This window comes from Danio rerio, chromosome 16, assembly GCF_049306965.1.
Source record: "Danio rerio strain Tuebingen ecotype United States chromosome 16, GRCz12tu, whole genome shotgun sequence".
Lineage (NCBI taxonomy): Eukaryota > Metazoa > Chordata > Actinopteri > Cypriniformes > Danionidae > Danio > Danio rerio.
In genome coordinates this window covers 26,766,678-26,791,356 of record NC_133191.1, presented here as the reverse complement: position 1 = coordinate 26,791,356, position 24,679 = coordinate 26,766,678, and the positions used below count along the sequence as shown (strand labels likewise).

Genomic DNA, 24,679 nt, shown 5'->3' with positions numbered 1-24,679 from the left:
CGCGGCACCCGAGTGTGAAAGACTGGCTAAAGCTCACTTCTGAAAGCAGCTGAATGAGAGGTAAAGTGTCAGTCACCTTAGCTGCCTCATAGCCCAGTTTCATCCACTGGAGGTTGGCAAAGTGCATGGTCTCTGAGACGCTGTAGCCACAACACACTTTAGCCACAAACGTCCCTGGGAAACAAACCATGAACTGGCCACTGTGTTGCACTGTCCGGTACACTTTCACCCCTTTACGACGGAGCACCTCTGGAGAAATCTGAGGAGGACACAGGAACATCAGCTCAAAACATTCTCTTTACAGATTACTGAAAGATGAACGACTTAAAGTGGATCTATTATGCCCCTGTTTACAACATATAATATAAGTCTCTGATGTCCCTAGAATGTGTATATGATGTTTCAGCTCAAAATACCACATAAATCTTTTTTATAACTCTTAGAAACTGCCCCTTTCAGGCTTTTGATCCAAATTGTGTCATTCTGGTCACTCTCACTTTCTGCTCTCTGCCCTCTTTTCATAAGTGGGAGGAGCTACAAATGCCAATGTGTCAGCATAGTGTCAGATTCAAAAACAAGACTAACGTCCTACGCTAATGAGGGAGAGATCGTTACATTCCCCCTCTGATGACATATAAAAAGGAGACTGTCGATGAGTGTTCCTGCAGACTGTTTTAAAACAGTTTATAAAAAATAAAATGAATCCATTTCTACCATTAGAGGCTAGCTTAATTTACACACTGTGGCCACACAATGGTTTAAACCCCTTACAAACTTGATTTTTGCATAATAGGTCCCCTTTAAGGAAACATATTTTGTGTTTCTGTAAAGAAAAATAAATGTCCTTACAATTAACTTGTAAGTGGGAAAAAATGATGAACCATGACAGTCATCCCCTTTTGATACAATCCAAGCGTGTGTAAGCACTTTTAGCTCAAAATTAATTCAGCCCCGGTGTTTCAGGGAATGATACAGGAAGTCATTTTTACCAACATTGATCAGGTTGTATAACCAAAGTCCTACTTGATGAATTACGATGATTTGTAATAGCATTAATACTGTAGATATGGACTAGTGTCTACTCACCGACTGAAACTAAGGTGTGCAGTATGAATGTAATTTTTGTATATTATCGTCTTTTTATATTTTACTTATCTTTTTTATTCATTTATTTTATTTATCTTTAGTATGGAAAGCGAATTTCCCTTTGGGATTAGTACAGTCTAAACAAAAAAACAAACAAACAAAATGATGGTTTTGTCATAAAATTGAGCAGATTACAAAATGTACTTCTTTCCCCCCTTACAGTGACAGTCAAGCGATTCTAAAATGTTATTTCTGTCATCAATTTCTGCAAACACAAACATATTTTGATTAAATGTCAATTTCTTTCATACAATAAAAGTCATGCAATGATTTTTGTTAATAACATTTCTGCAAAGCATAAGAGAGTATGTTTTGAAGAAAAATATGATGGTCAACATCAAGGGGTCCTGAAAATATACATTCTATCATCCAAATTTCAGTTTTCAGCAAAACACAAAAAGAATTTTTAATTCCTCACAAATAAATTCATTTACATCCAAGAAATGTATTTTTTGCCATCAATTATTGCAGAACACGAAAAAAACAATCATCTTTATTGAAAAAAATGTCTATTTCTTGAATACAGTGAAGAAGGGTTCAGAAATAAACGTTTGCCATTACATTTGAAGATTTTAACCCATTTGTGCCCAATATTTTCTAAATGTTTATGTATGTGGCCTTGCTAATAGTGTCCTATATGAACATGTTTTGCGTTTATTTTCTCCAGGCTTTAATTATTTTCTAGAAAATCGTATTTTAATATGTAACAACTATATTTGCTCGTGGGCAATAATGTTATTAGCACCCTCCAATAAAAAATTTGTGAACAAAAAATATTTTTAGTAACATGTAAATTGCCTTATTTAGGAGAGTTTGCCTCCATTTTGTATTCTGGAATTAGGGGTAGAAAGTTGAGATCCTCATGTGAAAGAAAGCAAATCAATTTCTTTTTTTCTTTCTTGAAATCTTTCATTTGGTCGTTTGCTTGCATGTCATTAGGAAAATAAACATGGATAACATGTGGAAAAATTACTTAAATTAAATGGAAAAGGGCAACTATATTTGCCAGGTGGTTTACATGGGTTACGAATACGAAAGTAAAACAAATGTGAAAACCATCAGAAACCATCAATATGAAAATGTGTATTGAAAGACATATATATATATATACATATATAACAAAGTAAAAATATACAACAAAGTAAAAACAACAAATAACTTTGTTAAAAATAACAAAGGTCTTAAAAATGTTTGTGTTTTTTTATGTGATTTACTTTAATATAGAGAATAATGTTCTTCATGGATCTTTAAACAATCTCCCTGTGTGTTCCAAAGAAAAAAATTGACATGCAGGCGAGTAAATCCTCATCAAAGAATGTGTATTTTGGCTGAACTGCCCCATTGAGAGAGAAAGTAAACAATGTTGATCTCTCACCATAATGTTCCTCTCCAGCATCTCCAGCCCTGGAGTGCCGTTAGCCTGTAGCAGTGTGTGAACTACTTTATCAAGTTTGGATTTCTCTTCAGCTGGAATACAGTACCTGAAGACAAGAAGCACAGTCACCATCAAACATGCCCAAACATTCTGCTCCACCCACCTTCATCTCATTTCTGGCAGCTGTAAATAAAGACTCACCAAATGCAGTCAGCACCAGTGTGTAGATAATCAATATACGGAAGGCTGTTCTGGTCCCGACACCAGCATGAGGTAGAAAAGACCATGCCTATGTTCAGCCAGGGGATGGTCACCCCTTCAGACAAACACACACGCACACATTCATTTCAGGATGATGATTTAACACTTGATCGTCAAGGTGTTTTATTGCATGCGTGGAATGTAAAGCTCTCAGGAAATGGTTGAAATGTTACCTGGCACAGCACCAAGATGACGTAAGATGGATCCTGAGTTATTGGAAAGGACATTAAGATTCCATCCATGCCTTGAGAACGAGACAAACAAATCAGGGGAAAGCAAACAATGTTTTATGCACAATGAATTTAATTAATGAACACTTTACAATAGATCTTATAGGATAGTTTACCCAAAATGCTAATTTTCTCTCTATTTTAATCAAACTAAACTTTTGTGAATTTCACTCTTCTGTTGAACAAGATATTCTGATGAATGCTGAGGGAAAACAAAGTAGACAAAGTGGAAACAAAAATTACAATAAAAGCCAACAGCTGTTTTTATCCCAGCATTCCTAAGTATACTTCCTGTGTGTTCGACAGAAGAAAGAAACTCAAACAGGTGTGGAGAAGGAGTTGTTTTAAACACATTTAAATGAATAATAATTGTATTTTATTGTGGTGTAATTTAGTTTAATTATACTACCAGACAAAAGTCTTGTCGCCTATCCAAGTTTTAGGATCAACAAATAATAATTTGACGTCTAGTTGATCATTTGGTATCAGAAGTGGCTCTCATGAAAGGCAAAGGCCTTTAGATCACGCCTATTTGATCAAAATAAAATATGATCATGCCTTGATTTTTGATTATTTATTCAGGACAACAAGGTCAGACTTTGGTGAGACAAAGGTCTTGTCACTTAACAGAAATAATGTACAGTATAGAATATAAAGTCATGCTGCAGTAGAAATAGGATTAATATTTTGTATGACTCCCATGAGCGCTTGGAGGACTGCATCCACACATCTCTGCAATGACTCAAATAACTTAGACCTCGGATTAATAAAGGGACTAAGCCGAAAAGAAAATGAATGAATAAACATCAAATTTCTCAAGAGTGATTTAATTTTTTTTAAGGGGACATAAATAATTCAGCTAATATTGTACTTTGAAGTAGCCCATGTGATTCAACAACTTCACACCAAAGAGAGCTGCGAAACCAGCAATTTAGTTACGAGGCGTTCGCTAAACACTGCAGACTTCAGCATCTGACAAGCAGAGAGGAGCAGAGTGTAAGCTTCCTTCAAGCTGTTGTATTCACGCCTCAATCTGTCATGCAGTTAACATTATTAATGCTAAAAGTGGATTCCTTGAATTATGGGGAATGATAGTTCTCTCATTTAGAGTGACAAAAACTGTAGAAACAGCCCTGGCACTGAGACACTGAATATCCAGAGTTTTATATAATAATAACTATTTGTCAATCATACTAAACCATCTCACACTCACACATGCTAGAATTAAATAAAATAGGTTACAGGCCAAATTGCCTGTAACACTTCTATTTACTCGTCAATGCCATTTTTTGCACATTTGGGACAGCTTGAGTGGTGTTCATTTTAGGCTGTATCAGTAATTTTTTGTAATCAGTGTAATTATAATGATCTATTTTTTCATACAGTACATCGTGATGTTACTGGATATGTTTAAAATGCTAACTGTGTTATGGTATTTTCATGTTAACAATGGTTAATATATTGTGAACTAACCTGAACTCTGATAATAATATAATAATAATATTAGCACCTACAATTTAATTGTAAAAATGTTGACCTTTTTTTAACTCTTACTTTGAAAATGGCTCAGACTTGCCCACAGGAAATCCACTCCCATGAGTCTTTGTGTCAACTCTTCCACAGTGCACAGCAACATGGCTTTCCTTTTCATCAACCAATCGCCAGTACTCCTTCTGTAGATGTTGACAAAAACAAGAATTATTATTAAAAGAAAATATACATTTCACAGATTTCCGCTCTTGAAAGAAAAATCTGGCAGTGAGACGCACCTCGACTTCAGCCGTGTCCGGCTCTTTGCTGAAGCACATGTTCATAGTGTTCCTGGCTGCCCTGAAGAATGTTGTCAAAGAGAATGATTTCCCCTGTGGATGACAGACAAACAGTGAGCATCTACAACAAACACTGACCATCATTTACAGCAGTGCTTCTCAACCACGTTCCTGGAGGACCACCAGCTCTGCATATTTTCCATCTCTTCTTATCCGAGGGTGTCCAAACTCCGTCCTAGAGGGCCGGTGTCCTGCTGAGTTTAGCTCCAACTTGCTTCAACACACCTGCCAGGAAGTTTCTAGTGTATGTAGTAAGAGCTTGATTAACTGGTACAGGTGTGTTTGATTAGGGTTGGAGCTAAACTCTCCAGGACATCGGTCCTCCAGGACTGAGTTTGGACACCCCTGCCTTAACCAAACAAACCTGATTGAGATCATCAGCTCATTAGCAGAGACTCAAAGAACTGTAATAGGTGTGAGACAAAGGAGATATCCAAAACATGCAGTTTTGGTGGTCCTCCAGGACTGTGGTTGAGAAATAGTGATTTGCAGGAAATACAAGTCACACCAGCTAAAAATTGAGAGAAAAACCCCACAGATAAGTTGCACTGGAGTTTCCACCTTATTTTGGCTTCTAATGTATTATATTGCTAGAAGTAAATAACAGATGGCTTAGTCCCTTTAATAATCAGGGGTTGCCACAGCGGAATGAACCGCCAACTTATCCAGCATATGTTTTATGCAGCGGATGCCCTTCCAGCTGCAACACATCACTGGGAAACATCCATACACACATACACTACGTCTATTCAGTTCACTAATAGCGCATGACTTTGGACCATGGGGGAAACCGGAGCACCCAGAGGAAACTCACGCCAACACGGGAGAACATGCAAACTCCACATAAAAATGTTAAATGAGTCAGCTGGGACTCGAACCCTCGACCGTCTTGCTGTGAGGCATCAGCGCTAACCACTGAGCCACCGTGCCTGCTACAAACATTTGTGTTCATATTTAAAATATATTATGAGTCATAAACAGACATTAATCTTTGACATATAAGAGAGGTCATTGTGCTTTACAACATCCTGATCATTTCAGAACTCAAAACGTTCAGTCCAAAGACACGGGCTTACTAATACAGTTCCAGATGACATCAGGAAATACTCGGTCGTATGTTTACTTCATTTTACTGCAATTTGTTTACTATGCACAACTCATTGCTGGGTTTTCACAAAGACTGAACAGGCTCATCTGGGTACTAAACTATGAAATATGTAATCTGTCAAACAGACGTGCAGAAGTTTGCATCAGTGGGCACACTGCAGTCCTGAGATTCAGTGGGTAATGTTGGAACTTGGAAGCAAATCGTTTTTGACTCATTTTTAGGTGGACCTGCAATATCAAGCAGCTGAAAATGAATGAGACTGGTAGTCTTTTCACATTTATCTGGTCCTTTGCACACTTATGGGAAGAATAAAGCAAATAAATACATTTGCACTTGCCATTAGGATTTTTTTTTTCAATCCGATCGCAAGTGTAAGATGCTAAATAAAGCTGCAAATGGTGCTTTAAATATTAAAGTTCATCCACTTTTGACCAATTCTAGAGGTGGTAAAAAATGACCAGATGGCTTTCATAGAGTAAATTGCTGATGTGGCTGAAGCTGGATTTATACTTTCGCCTGGCACTGCATCACACACCTCCGCTAACTGCGCGCACACCTCACAAAACAGACAAGGCTTTTTTACTTGCCGCATTTGCCATTGTGATATTCGTTAAAACTACAGGGGGCGGTCAAAAGGAACTGACAGTAAAGTCAGACGGATAAACAGAGAAGTAGAACGTTTCCGGAACTACATCATATTATTAATATCATTCAATACTTAAAACTAATAATTTTTTAAAATTCTTTTATTGATTATATAGATTTTTATAACCAAACAAATTTTTTTTATCAAACTTTGATGCATCACTTGCTTTTTTTCATGTCTCGGACAGTTTTACCTAATAAAGTTTATTAAAATTTTATTGACAACCGAACATGGGTTGCTCTACAAAAATATATAAAAATTATATATATATATATATATATATATATATATATATATATATATATATATATATATATATATATATATATATATATATAATTGTTATTTATTTATTATGGCAAGAATAAAAGCAACAACAACAACAAAAAAAACACTTAAAAATACAGATTTATCTTTTTGATTTAGCTGATTTTAAACAATTTAGAATTGTTGATTGATTTCAACAATTCACACATTACTTTCTGTCCTCTTCTTATGCTAAAAAAGGCAATGATGGTCCAACATTCCTGACCATTATTACCAATAAAGCCTAGAAAAACAGGCCATCAGTATATTGTAAACCGATAGGTTCAAATATTCCTTTCCAGCTATCAAAGAAATAATTTGTTCCTTAATTATATTTTTGTAACTATTAAATTGTTTTATATTCACAATTGTAATATATACAATAGTGTAAAACCTATGACTGAGGGAATAACATATTTCTGTAACTGCGTTCATTTCTGTAACTACGTGTTAATGGCCTCTTTTGTTTTTTAAAAACTTATTCTTCAGGTTTTTCCAAACTTTTTAACAAAAACTTTCCTCCTTTCCCACGGCTGTTGCTATTTCTAGCCAAGAATATTTGATCATCTGGTTATCTCTATGATCACGGATCATAAAGAAGCCTGTAGAGGTGTACTGTTTCAGACAAAATCTCTTCAGAGTGTTTCATATTCAACTCAAATTTCAATTCAACTCAAACATGGCACCGCGCGCACTGTTTGCTCAAGTCTCAAAAAATGGTGTGCGCACCGCCAGCCGAAATAATGTCACGTGCACCCAAAGCGAATTTCCACAATGATATCACACTCGCTGCGCGCACTCAAACGAACTAGCAGACGCATTGAGTATAAACCAAGCTTGAATGTGTTTGAACAGTCATAAAAACCTACTGTACTTTACCCCTAACACACCTGATAAATTGATGAAGAGACAAAATATAAGAATGAAGTGTTTCTGTTAAAGCTCATCACAAGTGGTCACATTGGTAATTCACAGTTCATAAAAATACACCTGCACCTAAAAAGACAGCACACATACCCTGTATATGCACTTGTGTTGTTCACTGATCATCCCTTCTTCCTCTCCTCTCTTCTCCAGTCTCTTCTGCCGGGTGCTTTTGGCCGTGGGGTCGAGCTCTCGGAGGTGTTCTCGCGCTCCGCTTCGGTGCAGCGCTCCGTTCACCAGTCCGTTTTTGGGCTCACAGCGAGGAAGCTGCAGAGCGGCATGCTGGGCTATGTCTCCCTGGCCCTCGAGGGGCCCGTTTCTTCTCTCCAGGGCCTCCTTCTCCGCCAGCACCTCCTTCTCCAGCTGTGCCCTCTGCGCTGGGGTCAGGGAGTCGTAAGACAGCAGGTACTGGCAGTAAGCCTCCTGGAGCTTGGCCAGCCGATCCTGAGCAGAGCGTGGGATGCCCAGCAAATCCGCCAGCCGGCCCCACGTCTTCAGGTCTGTCACTTGCTGCATGCCTCCCATTTCATTAATGATCTGGAAGAATCTGGCCAGGTCCAGCTCGCAGCCACCTAACAGGAAGCAGAAGAACACGCATACATCACCACATGTTGTTGTTGCTTAATTTTTAATGAACTTTTATTAAATTATTTTGTGCTTAGACTGATTAAACTCTTAACTGTCAGCTCCAGTTTTTGAGAATTATGTAAAAATGATATGTTCAACTTCAATTGTTGCAAATCTACGCTCGGTGCAGATTTAAGCTTGGTCTCATTTTAAATTAAAACACAAGTCAAAGTGTCACTAAAGTGATGAACCTATCATTACATTTATTTAAATAATAAAACAATAAATGTATATATTTTTTATTCATTTATTAATTTTCCTTTAGCTTAGTCCCTTATTTATCAGGAGTCATGACAGCAGAATAAACCGCCAACTTATCCAGCATATGTTTTACGCAGCGGATGCCCTTCCAGCTGCAACTCGGTACAGAGAAACACCCTCACACTCTCACACTCGCACACTCATACACCACAGCCAATTTAGTTCATCCAATTCATCTTGATGCATGTTTTTGGACTGTGAGGGAAACCCACACCAACATGGGAAGAACATGCACACTCAATGCCACTCACACCAGCAACCTTCTTGTTGTGAGGTGATAGTGCTAACCACTAAGCCACCGTGCACCCATATTTTATTATATTATATATAAATTAGTATGTATTTTACAAAATCAAAGCACACTATTTTAAGAAAAATTTACATTCCAAATTTGAAGTAATTATCTATTGGGTGCAGTACAAAACATCACCCCCAGATGACTTCCAGTCTCTACTGGTGAAAATATAAGGGCCCACCATTTTTGTAATAGTTTGAGCAATTTGAAGTTGAACTATATTTTTTTCATACTTCTCAGTTTTAGAGTAGTATGGGGAGTTCGGTAATATTAAAAAAATAAAATTATTAACCCCAGTTGAAAACCTAGAAAGTGTGTTATAGCTGGTGCTGCATCACTAATAACCTTTTTTCCATAACATTAAAACATGTTTAGAATATTTTTCCTAAAAATAAATTTAATTTTATACCCACGTATATAACTTTCTTTCTTAAGCCGAAGAGAAATTAAGCTTTTGGAGAAAAACATTGCAGGATTTTTCTGCATCACAAATGTACTGGGTTAAACATTCATTTGAAGCTGCCTAAATATGAATTGTGAACCTTAAAAATGGTCTATGTTAGGTCCTGATCAAATACATTTGACAAAAAATTTTATATTTTGCTTCAAAACCTTGATTTCCCTACAGCTGGAGAAATAAAATCTAAATTTTTAATGTCCCGGGCGAGAGTAAATAATCAGGAAAAATTCATTTCTGAACATACAGTAGCTAATTCAACACGTTCATCAACATTGCTCTGTACAAATGATGGTTGCAAAATCTTAAAACGGTGATAAAACACCAAAACCAATTTTTTTGAGATGCTGACAATTATATGTCCCATGTTGCTAAAAACACTATTAGGACCCATATATTTATTTTTTTGCGAAGTTTTGAGCAAATTCGTTCTTCTGGTTTAAAAAGAAATTTTGAAGCAAAGTCAAGGCGATGAGATCATTGTGTAAATTCCAGCGTGGAGATTGGTTGTCTGTACCGGCCTTTATAAAGTGACGTCATTGAGTTTTTAGCACATCAGTTCATTAATTGATGAGAAAGACTTGGTTCGAACCAATCAGCGCGCTCTACAGTGAACGAGGTACAACTTCATTAATATGCATGATATAGAATCAAAGACTCATTTTACCTGTTACAGTGTTCAGAGAGACGTCACGTTGTGTTACCAACTGTAATTTAAACAAATAGTAGAAGAATTGTTTGGAGACCTGGGTCATCAGTGTTGCGTTTATAAATGTGCCACAATGAAGGTTTTGTTTCTATTTCCCCACGATAAGAGCACAGCTCACATGTGGACCCACATGTGTGGATTACAGTGGTCTGCTACTCACAACAAAAAAATGTTTGTAAAAGAAACTTTTATTAAAAAAAGCAGAGGTTCCAGTTCATGAAAGTTAGTTAGTATCGTCAGCGGTACTCTTTCAGTTTTTAAAAACATACCTTAGTCAAAATGATTTAGTTACTAAGCTTACATTAATATCACTACAATATTATGGGCTGAAAATTCTCCACTTCCACACAGCTCTCCTATCCACTAAATGCTGCTCTCTGAATCACTATCTATCTCTCCTGCGTCTGTGTTTCTGCTGCCGCTGTGAAAATCATCTGTAGTGCACGTAACAAAACTCCCCTTTTCCTGCAAACCCTTCCCTGTTTCGCCACTCGAAACTCCAAAAAGCTAGACTCAACAATTTTCTTAGCTTTTCAAACTAGGGGTATGACAACAGCCTGCTGAGACAGGAGGGGTTTCATGGCCCTCTAAAGAAGGTTTTAAATTTACTAGCAGCTATACAATATTTATAATTTCGTTTATTGATATTTTATCTCTTAGATTATTGATATAGGATATATTGGTATACATTTTCATCGCCTCTTACTTCATATCAGTGTCTATTTGTCCCCTATAAGCAAGTCTAATTGTAATATGATGCAAAATGCAAAACTGCACAAACAGTTCTCTTTAAAGTCAAGTCACCTTTCCCTCTGATTGGACATTTCTCAGAACAGTTCACACAGAGAAAGCAAGCATTCCGTATAACTTTATAATGAAATGTGTGCACAAATACCACATTAGTCATGGCATTCAAATGTCTGGTCACTGTCTGAGTGACACACAGAACTAAAGAAGGATCTAAGGTTGGCAAGAAGACAGCAGCGCTTTCTGGCATTGCCTGACTATGCCTGTTCAGTCAACAAGAGGCCAGACTGAGTCGTCTATCTAGATAAAGTCTTGGCTCTAGATGAATTGTTCTATCTCATCAAAGGATGCTGACTTCGCTAGCGTGAGCTCGCTAATCGCTCCAAACTGGACAGATCACTGACTGAATGACCAGTAAATGTGAACTTAAAGGGATAGTTCACCTTCAAATGAACTTTTATTCACCATTTACTCACACTTAAGAAGTTCTAAACTTATAGATTTATTTCTTCTGTTGAACACAATACTAGATATTCTAAGGAATGTTGTTAAAAAAGCAGCCATTTTAGGATCAAAAATATTATGGAAGTCAATGACTGCTGCATTCCAAAATTCTTCAGAAAAGCTGCCTTTGTGTTTACAGAAGAAAGAATCTCAAACAGGTTTGGAACAAGTGGAGGATGAGTAAATGATCACACAGTTTCATTTTTATCGCGAACTATACCTTTAGAATACAACAACAGGGATGGGCAAAATTATATTGAAATGTATTTTAAAAATAAAATACTAAATATCTTAATTTTAGGTGTGTCAAAATTACAAAATACAGCAGGCACAATGTGTATCAAAATACAATATAGTATTTTATATTTTAAAAATACTACAAAATACTTGTATAAAGGAGCATGACATTTCTTTGCAAATCTTCCATCAATTAGACATATTCAATCAATCCCTTCCCCATTAAACTGACAGTAAAGTAAAGTGATAGTGAAGTAAACAATGTTTGATAGCAAATGTGGCCAAATGATAATTATACCTGTTAATATTTTTAAAGGGTGTTAAATTAAGAGTTCTTTTAAATGTGTAGTTCACAGAACATTTCAGTTTTTGGGGGCTATTGAATTCTACAATTCTCAATGTAAAAACTGTATACGAAGTTTTTGATTATTAAATATTTGTGTTGCATATGTTGTGACATCTTAAGGCCTACATCTTTCCTCTTCATGGACTCCAGGACTTATTTTTATGTTGTTTTAACGACAAACATTTGGCATCAGCAATCCATCCAAACCTGCTACTGTATCAGTATACTCTTTCTCCTAAGATTCTTTCAATACGACTTTAAATAGAAGAGTAAATAACATCCAAAGCACCAATCAGAGGGTGGATTTATATGATGTCTTGATGTAGATTTTTCACAAAGTATTTTACAATATTTTTAAAATACAAAAAAAAACAAGACACTGAAGAATTTTGATACAAAATATCAAGCCATTTTCATAAACCTTATCAAATACAAAATTACAAAAAACTATTTTGAATTTAAAAAAATACATATTTGAAATACATGCATCATACATACTGCCCATCCCTGACAACAAGTGAAGACAGATTAAATGCTACATATACATGTACCTGTATACAGAACAAAACACACTATGGAAACCCTTTACTTGAAGGGGTGTTTGAGTGTTCGTGTTCGAGTGTCATGAAACCTTTTTTATTCATGACATGACATGATTTTATGCATGTACTGTGAGTAAGGGTCATTCACTCAGTTATGGTGTCATTTTAGAGGTAAAGATGACATTGTTTGTTATGAAAACATGACAAAAACACAGCCTGTCCTTATCTTTGTCATGACTTGTCATAAATCCACATAAACATGAGAGTCATAAGTAGAGCTGCAACAACGAATGTCTGGCACTGAGCCAGAGAGAGCTCGCTCTGAGCACAGCTCTCAGTAAGGGACCATCGGAAAAGTGCTTCTTTTTTACATTTTTTTCGAAAACAAAACCAACTTAACCCCTGCTGAGAAAGAAGTGTCATATATTTACAATTATGCAGCGTTTTAACCGGCCAATACTTAATTTATGTTTTAGACATGTAAATTGAATCTACTCTTCTCTAAGCTCACCAGCCACTTATTGTATGTATTTGGGGAGTAACTGGTGAATTTACGTGCTGAATCCTGCGTCTTCTGCTTTTGATGAAAGAGGCAAACTTGCGACCGTAAGTAAACATGGCGACGACTAGTTCATGTTACAGATCACGATCACACGTTTATGTAAACTGGTTAAACTTCTGTTTGAGATTATAACTCATTAAGATTTTTTTTTTACTCAATTCACAAAGAATTTAACTTGTTTAAAGCAAACAATCACTTTATTTTGAGTTTTTTTTCTTTTCCTGAAAACAAGAAATTATTTCTTATGCTATTTCATGTGTCTAGTATTTATCTTGATTTAAAAATATTTGGATATTTGGATTGAAAACAGGACAAAACTGCTTAGTTTTTTTTTATTTTATTATTATTAACATTATTGATATTTTAACAGCTCAGGGATGAGCTTTTTTGAATAAACGGTTGGAAATGCTTTTTTAAAAAAATCTGATTTATCGATTAATCGAAAAAACATTCGACAGATTAATTGATTATTAAAGTAATCGTTAGTTGCAGCCCTAGTTATGAGGCAATTAAAATTTTGTCATGCATTTTTCTGATCAATTTTTCAGTGACCAAACTCTGTCTAATTATTTAGGAGCGTCATTAATATTTAATGAAATTTTAATGACAACTTCATCATGTACTACTGTCGTTAGAAAAATACAAAAAGTATATTAATGACACTGTTACAAAATTCATGACATATTTATAATGGCTTCATGGCAATCATTATGACAAGTTTTGTTGTCTTTGTAACATCAAGTCGTCGTGTCAAAGACAAAACATTTGACAATTTTAATTGTCAACATTTTAAGAGAACAAGTTGAGATAAACATAAAACTTAATCTTCAAAGCTGTTTTTTCCTCTTCTATTGTTATTTGAAATATAAAAAGCATATTTATTTATTAAGCATGGTGGCGCAGTCGGTAAAACGTTCGCCTCACAGCAAGAGGGTCGCTGGTTCGGCTAGGTTAGTTGGCTTTTCTTTGTGGAGTTTGCATGTTCTCCCTGTGTTCGCCTGGATTTCCTCCAGGTGCTCCGTTTCCTCCACAGTCCAAAGACATGCGGTAAAGGTGAATTGGGTAGGCTAAATTGTCCATAGTGTATGTGTGTAAATAAGTGTGTGTGGATGTTTCCCTGTGATGGGTTGTGGCTGCAAGGGCAACCACTGCGTAAAACATATGTTGGATAAATTGGTGGTTCATTCCGCTGTGCAACCCCAGATTAATAAAGGGACTAAGCCGAAAAGAAAATGAACGAATGAATGAATGAATGAATAAATAAAGCTAGTGCTGTTGGTATATATACTATATATATAAATGTGTTATAAACTTTGCTGCTTCAAAAAATGTTTGTGCCAGTGTTTGGTGCACACCAGCTGCTTTCCTAACACACATCTGATTTTGTACAGATTATATTTTGCAAACATTTAATGATTTTGCTCTGTCAGAAACATTGGATAATTCAGGAGATTCATGCTGCTCATTTCCTCCATGTAATTGATATATATTGCCAATATGAAAGCCATTGATATTTATTGCCAAATGCCAATAGATTCACGTAAATACAATATTGGCTGATACCAGTGCCTGATACATCAGTGCATAAATACAACAAAGGAAACGTATTTATGTATCTTGTTCATCAGCACAAAGACTTCTGGGGAGTTATAAATCATCAGACTGAGGTCTTTGGTGATGGTGAGCCACATTCACATATTAAACTGAAACAGCGGAGGGCAGTTTTGATCACGTCTTGTCTTCAAACACAAAAGTGAAAACATTAATGTCTTTGGACTACTGTGTTATTGTGGTAGAGCTGCCCTACAGTGAATCATATACTTCAACACTGACATTTCTATTGAACTGAACTGAATCATCACTAAACAAACCAGAACAATAGCAGCGTTCTGCTCATCAGTGTGCCTGATGTATTGAACTTGCTTCACTAAGATGAAACTTCCTCCCTGATTTCATATTATTGCTATAAACAGACACAATCTCCATTGAATAAAGTACTATAGAAATTAAATAACTTCACTTGACTGAGCTGTTGGTGTTTGATTTGATGGTCATTGTCAATGAAGCCACCCTGCAGGCCTGTGCCTCAAAACTACTGACACTGGCAAAATTTCATCTGAGGCGAAACTTTACTGCAACAGTCATCAATCACTATAAAAAAGACTTTAGAGTCTTTTTTATAAAAAGACTATTAAAAAAAACTATAAAAAAAAAGACTTTTTAAAGATTTAAAGTGCTTTTAAATGTGTATTTTTGTTCAATGTGTGATGAAATTTGAACTGAATCCTGAAGACAGTGTGGGACATATAGCAGCTCCTCGTTCTGTTTAAAAAACAGCTAATAGTGATATGTTTGATCACAGCTCTGCCAGTAAGAGTAGATGAGCTCAAGCCAATATAGCAATCTGCTTGTTAAAGGGCCATGACACCCCCCACTTTCTGTTAAAGTCTACTTCAGAATTTTTTCAAAAGATGCATGAATAATGGGCGTGGAGCTCTGCGAGCATCGGGCAGGATTGGGCGTGGCCAGCAGGGGAGAACGTGAGCGAACAACTGTTGTTGTCAGTTAGCTCACAAAATGAGACAAACAGTGAGGAGACGCATGAGTTTATAGTCTACAAAGTTAAAATGCAAAGAAATGAACAGTAATTTAAATGCTACATTTGTTATTCGTAATTTCATATACAGACAACCACACTTTATATCATTATAAAGATGTGTGTTCATGTAAACACTATAAATGAGGACTTCTCCCTCAATCCCCGTATCCAGCAGACTCAGTGCAGCAGGTCTCCTGACCTGTCTATTTTAACCATTAGCCCTGCTGGTAATCTGGAGGATTTAGGCAAACACAGCAGCACAGTGATGTGTCTGAATGTGAACAAACTCCTGATAAAAGACAGCGTGCGCCATTCTCTAATTCTCGTGCTGCTCTTCCGACAAAAATGCTAGCAGCACACACACAGCTTTGCTGTATGATCGGCCCTGACAAGATCGCGGGGAAAAACATGCAACAAACCCCGTGGATCATGGAAACAAACGCATATGAGCCTTCATGAATGGCTAAATACTGTGCCGTGGTTTCCGTGTCTCTCAGCTCGGGCTTGACACTGGCAGGTCTGGCAGGTCTCATGAATAATTAAGGAGCCGGCTCTTCTCATAGGATAAGAAAACTCCGCTATGAATAATAATGAGAAACCGACGTGTCATCATTGCACTTGCAGTACTGCGCTACGTCGCCGATTTTGATCCCGCCCCAAAAATCATTTTAAACCCGGAAGCTGAAATTAGCTGACAAAAGCTCAAAATTATCCAGTTTTCCCCACAATTAAAGTTGACAGGTGCTAACATTGTCTTAATTGGAGCTCAACACACAAACATCTGTTAATATAAAAAAAAGTTCTCCGGGGTGTCCTGAACCTTTTACTATAGTATAATGAAATATGGCTCCAAGCCGCTACTCATTTGAATTAAGAAAATATTCGTTTATGACCACTTTTTAGGCGGATCACACATTAAAGTGAATTTTATATACGATTATGGTGTACACAACCGTCTCTAGACTTGCCGCATCACAGACATCAATATTTTAACAACTTATAAAAAGTGAATCACTTTCTGGCCATCGAATATTAGGCAAGGATGTATATTTTACTATTGTGATTTTCAAAAGTATTACATCACTTTGCAAACGTTTATTACCATTTGTTTTGTCTCCCCATACATTTTGACAGAGCACTTGTAGCTGAAAGCTGCTTCGCGTGACTTCACACTTAACGAGCGGATAGTGCCTTGAAGTGTGCAGGGCATGTCAAATACTAGAAAGCATTTGATTGGTCAGAAGATTTGATGAGAAATTGAAGAATGAGATGATGTCAAAAAATGATCTATTTAGGTTAAGTTCCCCATCTAGGGAACTTCAACATTGCTTCTAACCAGAACTTCTGCGCTGGGGGAACACCACTTTTATATGCGTATTTATGCACATGTAAAATCAATTTAATTAAAAGAAGCAATGACGTCACCACATGCGTGCACGCAGCGACGTGAACGTCAGACCAATTTAAATTAGCTTGAAAGGAGTAACAGGCAGAAGAAAGTATGGCGGAAGACACAGTGTCTCGTTCTCTCTCGGGGAACTATGGTTACATTCGTAACCAGAGATGTTTTGTATGTTTATATCTTCTTAATGCGAATGTTATTAGTGTTTTGGAGCACACTAGTTTATAGATATCCTTAAGACTAACACACTGATACTAGCTTTATTTGGATTTCACTTGGACAAAGTGACCAAATCTTCTCCTGAAGAAACATCCACCATCCTGCAGAATTTAGGTACAGCCAGAATTCAGCAGACCTGAACAAGCTAATCGAGGTCTTCAAGATTCTAAAAAACTTCCAGGCAAGTATGTTTGGTGCAAGCTGGAGTTGAACTCTGCAGGATGTTTTAGACTCAGACTAGCACTATTGCACAGTGCCATCAAATGATATGGATTTAGTGCAACACTTCCTACCTATAAGTGGAGGCTCCTCCATGTTGATGCCTTGTGTCCGCAGGTGTCTCCTGATGCAGGCCAGCCGCTGTACATTGGGGCCCCAGCGTCTGCCCAGCTTGTGCACATGCTGCACGTATGAGACAAAGCGCATCTCCTCTTTAAGCTTACACTCGGGACGCCAGCCTGCTGGCGGAACAACCCGGAACAACCCAAACGCCTCGGCCTGCCCCCGTGCCAACTCCATAAAAGTCAACGGGTCATGAAACTCATGTGTGTTGGGATAAAAGACGGGCAGCTCCGTGATCTCGGCACTGCGCCGGCCTCGCTCCTTGGGCTCAGATGAGAAGGGCTCAGTCATATTTGAAGGATGGCCTTGTTTTAGAGCATTGCTTGTTCTGGGGGTCTCTGATAGTTTGGGGGAGTTGGCTGGTCTCAGAATGTCTCGTGTTGAGGTAGTGGGGCTGTTCTTGGCCAGAACGCTGGCTTTGCAGTGCATCTGTTTAGTGAACATGAGCTTCCCGGCCGATGCCCGTTTGGGCCGCTGTGATCCCGCCGGTTGCGGTCTGGCCTGCGTCTCCTGAGCTGCTTTCCTACTGCGGGTCTCCAAAGGAACCACGTGCACCTTGACCCTCTTCACCTCGACCTCTGCTCCGGCTAACTCCAGCTGCCTCTTTGACTGCCGAAGTCCGTTTCGTCTCGGGGGGAAAGTGTCTGTCCCACTGAGCCGTCCAGCGGTTGCTGGTGATAGCACCTGTTTTTGCATCTTGGCGTGGCTGGTTTGGGCTTTTCCTGAGTTGGAGGTCTGAGAGTGTGTGTGTGTGTGTGTGCTCAGGCTGAGCTTGGCCTCTTTGAGCAGTCTGGCTTTGGTGTACGTCACGTGGCCCTTGGGGTATTTCACAGCTTTGGTCGGGGGAGTTCGCAGTTCTCTCGTCTTTCGAGAACTGACGGCGGAGGCTCCCGATGTCCCGTTCATTTTGGAGGCCTAAGGGATGACAGAAAAGCTTCTTTTTAGTTCACTCACACACACAACAGTAAACATGTATATAAAACACATACTTCAAGCTGTTGTGTGTCATTTTTTACTTTTATCTAATTCAGGGCTGTTATGGAGTGCTGCTGTTAAAACCCAAAGACCAATTCCCTACTGATTCCCTCATTTTCTTTCATTTTTTTGGACTAAAATATGATAAATATTTGATGTTTTGCACTACATCATACACTGGACACATTTTATATCCTAAATGTTCTTATCTACGTATTTATTAAAAAACATGCATTTTCTACAAATTCGTTTTTTGTTTCGACAATTTGACTTCAAAATTAGAAAACCACTGGTTAATTTGTTTTGGCACCATGGCTGCAGAACCCTTTATGGGTGATAAGAAAAAAAATTCATTACTTGACATAAGAACTGAAATAAATAAAAGGCCACATTTCTCAATTCAATTTAGCATAATTGTTATATTAAAATAGATCAAATGTAAAATAAAAATAAAATAAAATAAAAAACAAAGTGCTTGGCATAACTGAGTACACCCCATTTTGAAAATTAATATTTTTCTCCATTTCTTAGTGAATATAGGCAATGCATTTTGTTGCATTTAAACAAAAACATTTATTAAACAGATATATTTATTACAATAATATTTGAATCACCAAACATATTTAAAAATTGAAAGATAATACAATTAAATTCAAGCAAAATATTGCAAAAAAAAATTACAACTTAAAAATTTTCAACAACATTTTTACAGATTTTTGCTTCTCTTGATTTTACCTCTTTTTAAAATTTATGTTTCATATTTTCCTATAACATATAAATTTGGGTGTTCTAGTTTTTGGCCTGTTATCACAAGTTATTTTTGTTAGATAAGCTCCAGATTTGGCTTCAGTATTGACTAATCTAATGTATTTGCACAAATATTGTACAGCTTCTTATTAAAAATATGAATTTAAAAGATAGATTTGTAAAGGGGTGTACTTCTATACGCTGAGCACTGTGTATATAACCCAATTCAATATTAATTAAAATTAAATAGGTATTTACCAAAACAAAACACCAAAACAAAAATTATATAATTTAAAATGTGGAAAGTTCGTAGAAAATGCACTTTTTGTATTCATATTGGTTTCATGTGATGAAAAATTGTAGGATTAAAAAAAAACATGTTTAAATTTTACTTTAATAACCACCATGTTCTTTAAAAGTAAGAATATACTTCCCTTGCATCTTAATATTTTTCTTTAGTAAAATAACAAAAAGAAAAAACACTTTTGAAATAAAATATTAATAAAAAATGGGAGCTACTAAACTACTTCAGCACAGAGGAAGTGTAAGTAATTACTGTAAAAGAACTGCAACCCACAAACTCCACAAAAATGTGTGTCATGATTTGTTCAGGATGGTGTCAAGCGCATAAACTACACTGCATTCCCTCCCAACCGAAAACATCATCGCTGTGTTGATAGTATCATATCAGCAGAACATGAATTACAGCCAAAACCTGAGAAGGCTGTTGTACAAGCATGCATCACTTCCTCAAATTCAACTATGTCCTCTTAGGAAGACTGTCCTGTTCCACTAGGGGGCTCAATGGAGCCGTTATTTCATTCTTGGAGGAACTCATGCACGTGACCCTGGCCATGTACTATGAATCCTCCATCTGCATGCGGTGGGGGATGGGAGGCGATTCATTTGTCTCCAAAAGCAAAGTTGCTGACAGAAAGCACAACAGTTCCACCAATAGCCCAGCACGCGGAGGCCCAGTCGGTGTTTACTGAAGCCGGTCAGAAAGCCGGTCGGTGTGTGGCACTTCCACACTCCACTGCTTTGGGCTGTGAGAGGGGGGTTGGTGGAGGACAGATGACATCATGTGTTGCTATAGGCCTGATGCAGGAGAGAGTCGGGACGGGTAAAGCTGCTCTAACAGCCCAAAGGACTCTCTGGCAGGAGGGGAGGAAATTTTGACGAACACTCAGCAATGGGTCTATAAAGTCTGCTGTTTCCTCAGTGTTCAGTAACGGTTGAGTTAGCAAAGGTAAATGACGAGATGTGCTTTGGGATGTAGCGCTGTAATGGTGTGTAAAAACAGGACATTGTGTTTTTGATAGACTGTTATGTGCTGTGTGTTATTGAAAACTGTTTATTTTACATAAGAAATTGTGAGCACCTAACAAGGGGCATCTGTGATCAATTCTGTTTTATCTTTATAGGACAAAAATTGTTTCAGATGTACAATTAATAATGTAGCAAACTCTTTTATCCAAAGCGACTTACAAACAAGGACAAAAGAAGCTCTTTATTGTTGTATCAAACATTGAAAGTACACTAATCACAATAATTCATATTACATTTATACCATGATTTACACTCAAATGTTATTCAGCGTATTAACAGTAATATAATAAATGTAACAAAGAAAAAAGCACAAAATCTATCCAGGCTTATTTAAAAAAGGAACGATTGAAGGTATATTAAAAGGCTAAATGTAGGATTTTTTTGCAATTTTAAATAGTTTTATTCTTTGCCACTATCATTCAAATCACTGGGATTTACTTGTTAGTCAACAAGATACTTTTAAGCATTTAAAATACACTAACCGGCCACTTTATTAGGTACCTTACTAGTACCTGGTTGGACCCACTTTTGCCTTCAGAACTGCCTTAATCTGGCATAGATTCAACAAGGTACTGGAAATATTCCTCAGAAATTTTGGTCCATATTGACGACAGCATCACGCAGTTGCTGCAGATTTGTCAGCTGCACATCCATGATGCGAATCTCCCGTTCCACCATATCCCAAAGGTGCTCTATTGGATTGAAGTTTGGTGACTTTGGAGGCCATTTGAGTACAGTGAACTCATTGTCATGTTCAAGAAACCAGTCTGATATGATTCGCAGCAGCCTGAACCGTTGATACAAGGCAGGATGGATCTATGCTTTCATGCTGTTGACGCCAAATTCTGACCCTACCATCCGAATGTCTCAGCAGAAACCGAGACTCATCAGACCAGGAAACGTTCTTTCAATCTTTTATTGTCTAATTTTGGTGAGCTTGGCCGAATTGTCACCTCTGTTTCCTATTCTTAGCTGTCTTCTGCTGCTGTAGCCCATCCGCCTCCAGGTTCGACATGTTGTGCGTTCAGAGATGCTCTTCTGTATACCTCGGTTGTAAAAAGTGTTTATTTGAGTTACTGTTTCTTTCTATCAGCTCAAACCAGTCTGGCCATTCTCCTCTGACCTCTGGCATCAACAAGACATTTGCGCCCACAGAACTGCCACAGACTGGATATTTTCTCTTTTTCAGACCCTTATCTTCAAACCCTAGAGATGGGTGTGCACGAAAATCCCAGTAGATCAGCAGTTTCTGAAATACTCAGATCAGCCCTTCTGGCACCAACAACCATTCCACGTTCAAAGTCACTTAAATCACCTTTCTACCCCATTCTGACGCTCGGTTTGAAGTGCAGCTGATCGTCTTGACCATGTCTACATGCCTAAATGCATTGAGTTGCTGCCATGTGATTGGCTGATTAGAAATTTGCATTAACGAGAAGGATAAATTTTAAATAAACACAGACTTTATTTCACATCTATTTTAATATTTTAGGTTTTTGTTTATTTGAAGTAGACACCTAATATGCATTAGTATAATTTAATTAATTATAAATAATATATTTTTTCTATTTTTGAAAAGACTTTACCCCCTAAGTCTGCAGCTAACAAATGCCATTTCTAAATCCAATATATATATATACAGCGCCATCATGGATGAGCAAATTCAATTTTACGTTCATCAGGGACTCAGTAAAGCTGAAACAGCACAATGACAGACCATTTCCACATCACGACCCTACGCCTGGGAAGGAAGTAACAACTTTATAGACGCAGTCACTATAGTCAATCTGAACATGTGGTCAGTTTCGCCGCTAGCCAGCTCGAGGGACGACTGAATGATTTTAGACAGATGCTGAAGAAAGGCTTTGCGGTTGACCACAGAAATTTTGAGTCATATTTCTTTTTGTCACGAAATAAGGTCAAAATTATGCATAAAGTATTTTTGTTATGTTGAGATCAGAAGTGGGTCACTATCCAAGAACTGTACTTAAGTAAAGGAGTAAGTTCTTACAGAAACCATTAGTCAAGTAAAGTTATTAGAAGATAAGATATGGGATGGGAAAAACTACTGAAACCAAAAACACAGAAAACACTGCCTCCTCGATACAAATATAATTGTATAAAAACAAAATTGCATTATTTGAACAGACAAAAATGATGTGAATATGCAGAAGTTTGTATTAAAAAAATTATGAGAGGAATGTTGCTCAGGGTAAAAAGCAAAAGTTTTGGCATTAAAAACATACTCAAGCACCATGGAATCTAGTCTTAAAAACACGTACAGTATTTTTTAAAAATGTACTCAGGTAAATTCAATGGACTACATGTAGCTTGTTACTACTAAACACTGGTTCATACTAAACAAAACATTAGGGTTGTTCTGGTTCTGATACTACTATCGGAGATGTCACCAATACCACAACAATGTTTGGCATTAGTATCAGCAAGTACCCTTAAACTAATATATTACTATTTTTTTAAACAACACATAGTTATGCCTGCTGTCCATTAGCTAACAGACAAATAATTGAGTTTTGTGTGACCAGTATAAGTTACTGTTGCACTTTTTTGTACTTTTGTATTAAAAACTGAAACGCTTTTATTTTACAAATTGGGTTATCATTTTAAAGAGATCAATTTCTTGTATTTTTCAAATAGAAGTTATTATATTCCTACATCACTGTCCAACACAACCTAAAATCAACCAAATACCAACGTAATTTGATGTTGTTACTGGGCGTCAAAATAAAGTTGTCCTTAGACGCTGGCTAGACATTGAATTTTGGTCACCTGACATCATGACCTACATCTAACCTAATATTAAAATGACTTACAATGTTGTGTGCCTGTGGTGGTATCTTAGATAGTAAAAAGTACTGTAGTTTACTGTAGAAGCAAATCATAAAAAAGTCAGAAGCACACCATAATATAAAATAATTCAGATAATTCATACAGGACTAGTTGAATTTACTGTACAGCTGTAAATACAGATATACAGGACCAGGTATCAGATCAGTAGCAGGTATCAGTACCAAGTATCGGAATCAGGAAGGAAAAAAAGAGTATCGAAATAAAAACATCTTTATAAAATGTTTCTACAAAAAAATGAAAAAAACAAAAACTAAAAATAAAATAAACACTACAACCAAATCAATTCAAACAAAAACACACTAAAACACAGAATGAAAATAAATACACCAAAACAAATGTCTAAGAAAACAAAAGGTAGAGAAATATTTACTTATTTATGAAGTTTATGAAATAACAATTTTTTAGAGCTGGGCAAAACATTTATTGTGATTAATCCCATTTAAAATAAAAGTTTATATTGACATAATATACAGTATGTGTGTGTACTCTGTATATTTATTACGTATATCTAAACATGCACATATTTGAGAAAATGCTTATTTATATTAAGATATATATGTTTATTATACTAATTATATATACATAAATATCTATGCAAAAAAGGTTTTGTATAGTTTTGTTTTATGTATTTTTGTTTATTACATGTAGATCATAAATACATACATACATATATATATATATATATATATATATATATATATATATATATATATATATATATATATATATATATATATATATATATATATATATATATATATATATATATATATAATAGACACACACATCTTTTGTCAATACAAACTTTTATTTTGGATGTGATTAATCACGATTAAACATTGCCCAACACTACTATTTATACATATTTTTTTGTTTTTGAGAGTAAAACAAAAAAGAAGTTCAATTTGAGCTGGAAATTTGCCAGATGCTGATTATCCAATCTGCAGTTGATTACATTAACTCCTTTTCTAGTGTAAAAAAAGGTGTAGATTTTGAGAAGAAAACTGTTTTTGAGACCACAATAAAATCCAACTGATGTATGTAATATCTATACAGAAAATGCGAAATAAAATAAAATAAAAC

At 36.5% G+C, this 24,679-nt stretch overlaps 1 protein-coding gene across 2 annotated transcripts in view; it reads right to left on the bottom strand.

Moving 5' to 3' along the window:
- Window positions 1-24,679, bottom strand: part of jarid2a (jumonji and AT-rich interaction domain containing 2a) — a 96,875-nt gene that overhangs the window by 8,176 nt on the left and 64,020 nt on the right. For both annotated transcript variants that reach the window (XR_012391635.1, XM_001345849.9), the window contains exons 7-14: window positions 17,626-18,589; window positions 7,919-8,397; window positions 4,782-4,874; window positions 4,567-4,685; window positions 2,956-3,026; window positions 2,723-2,837; window positions 2,522-2,627; window positions 77-259 (exon numbers count right to left, since the gene is read on the bottom strand). Coding sequence is in view for 1 of the 2 variants with exons in the window: in XM_001345849.9 (XP_001345885.4) it covers window positions 77-259; window positions 2,522-2,627; window positions 2,723-2,837; window positions 2,956-3,026; window positions 4,567-4,685; window positions 4,782-4,874; window positions 7,919-8,397; window positions 17,626-18,589 (2,130 nt within the window). In the remaining variant the exon portion in view is untranslated. The remainder of the gene's footprint in view (window positions 1-76; window positions 260-2,521; window positions 2,628-2,722; window positions 2,838-2,955; window positions 3,027-4,566; window positions 4,686-4,781; window positions 4,875-7,918; window positions 8,398-17,625; window positions 18,590-24,679) is intronic.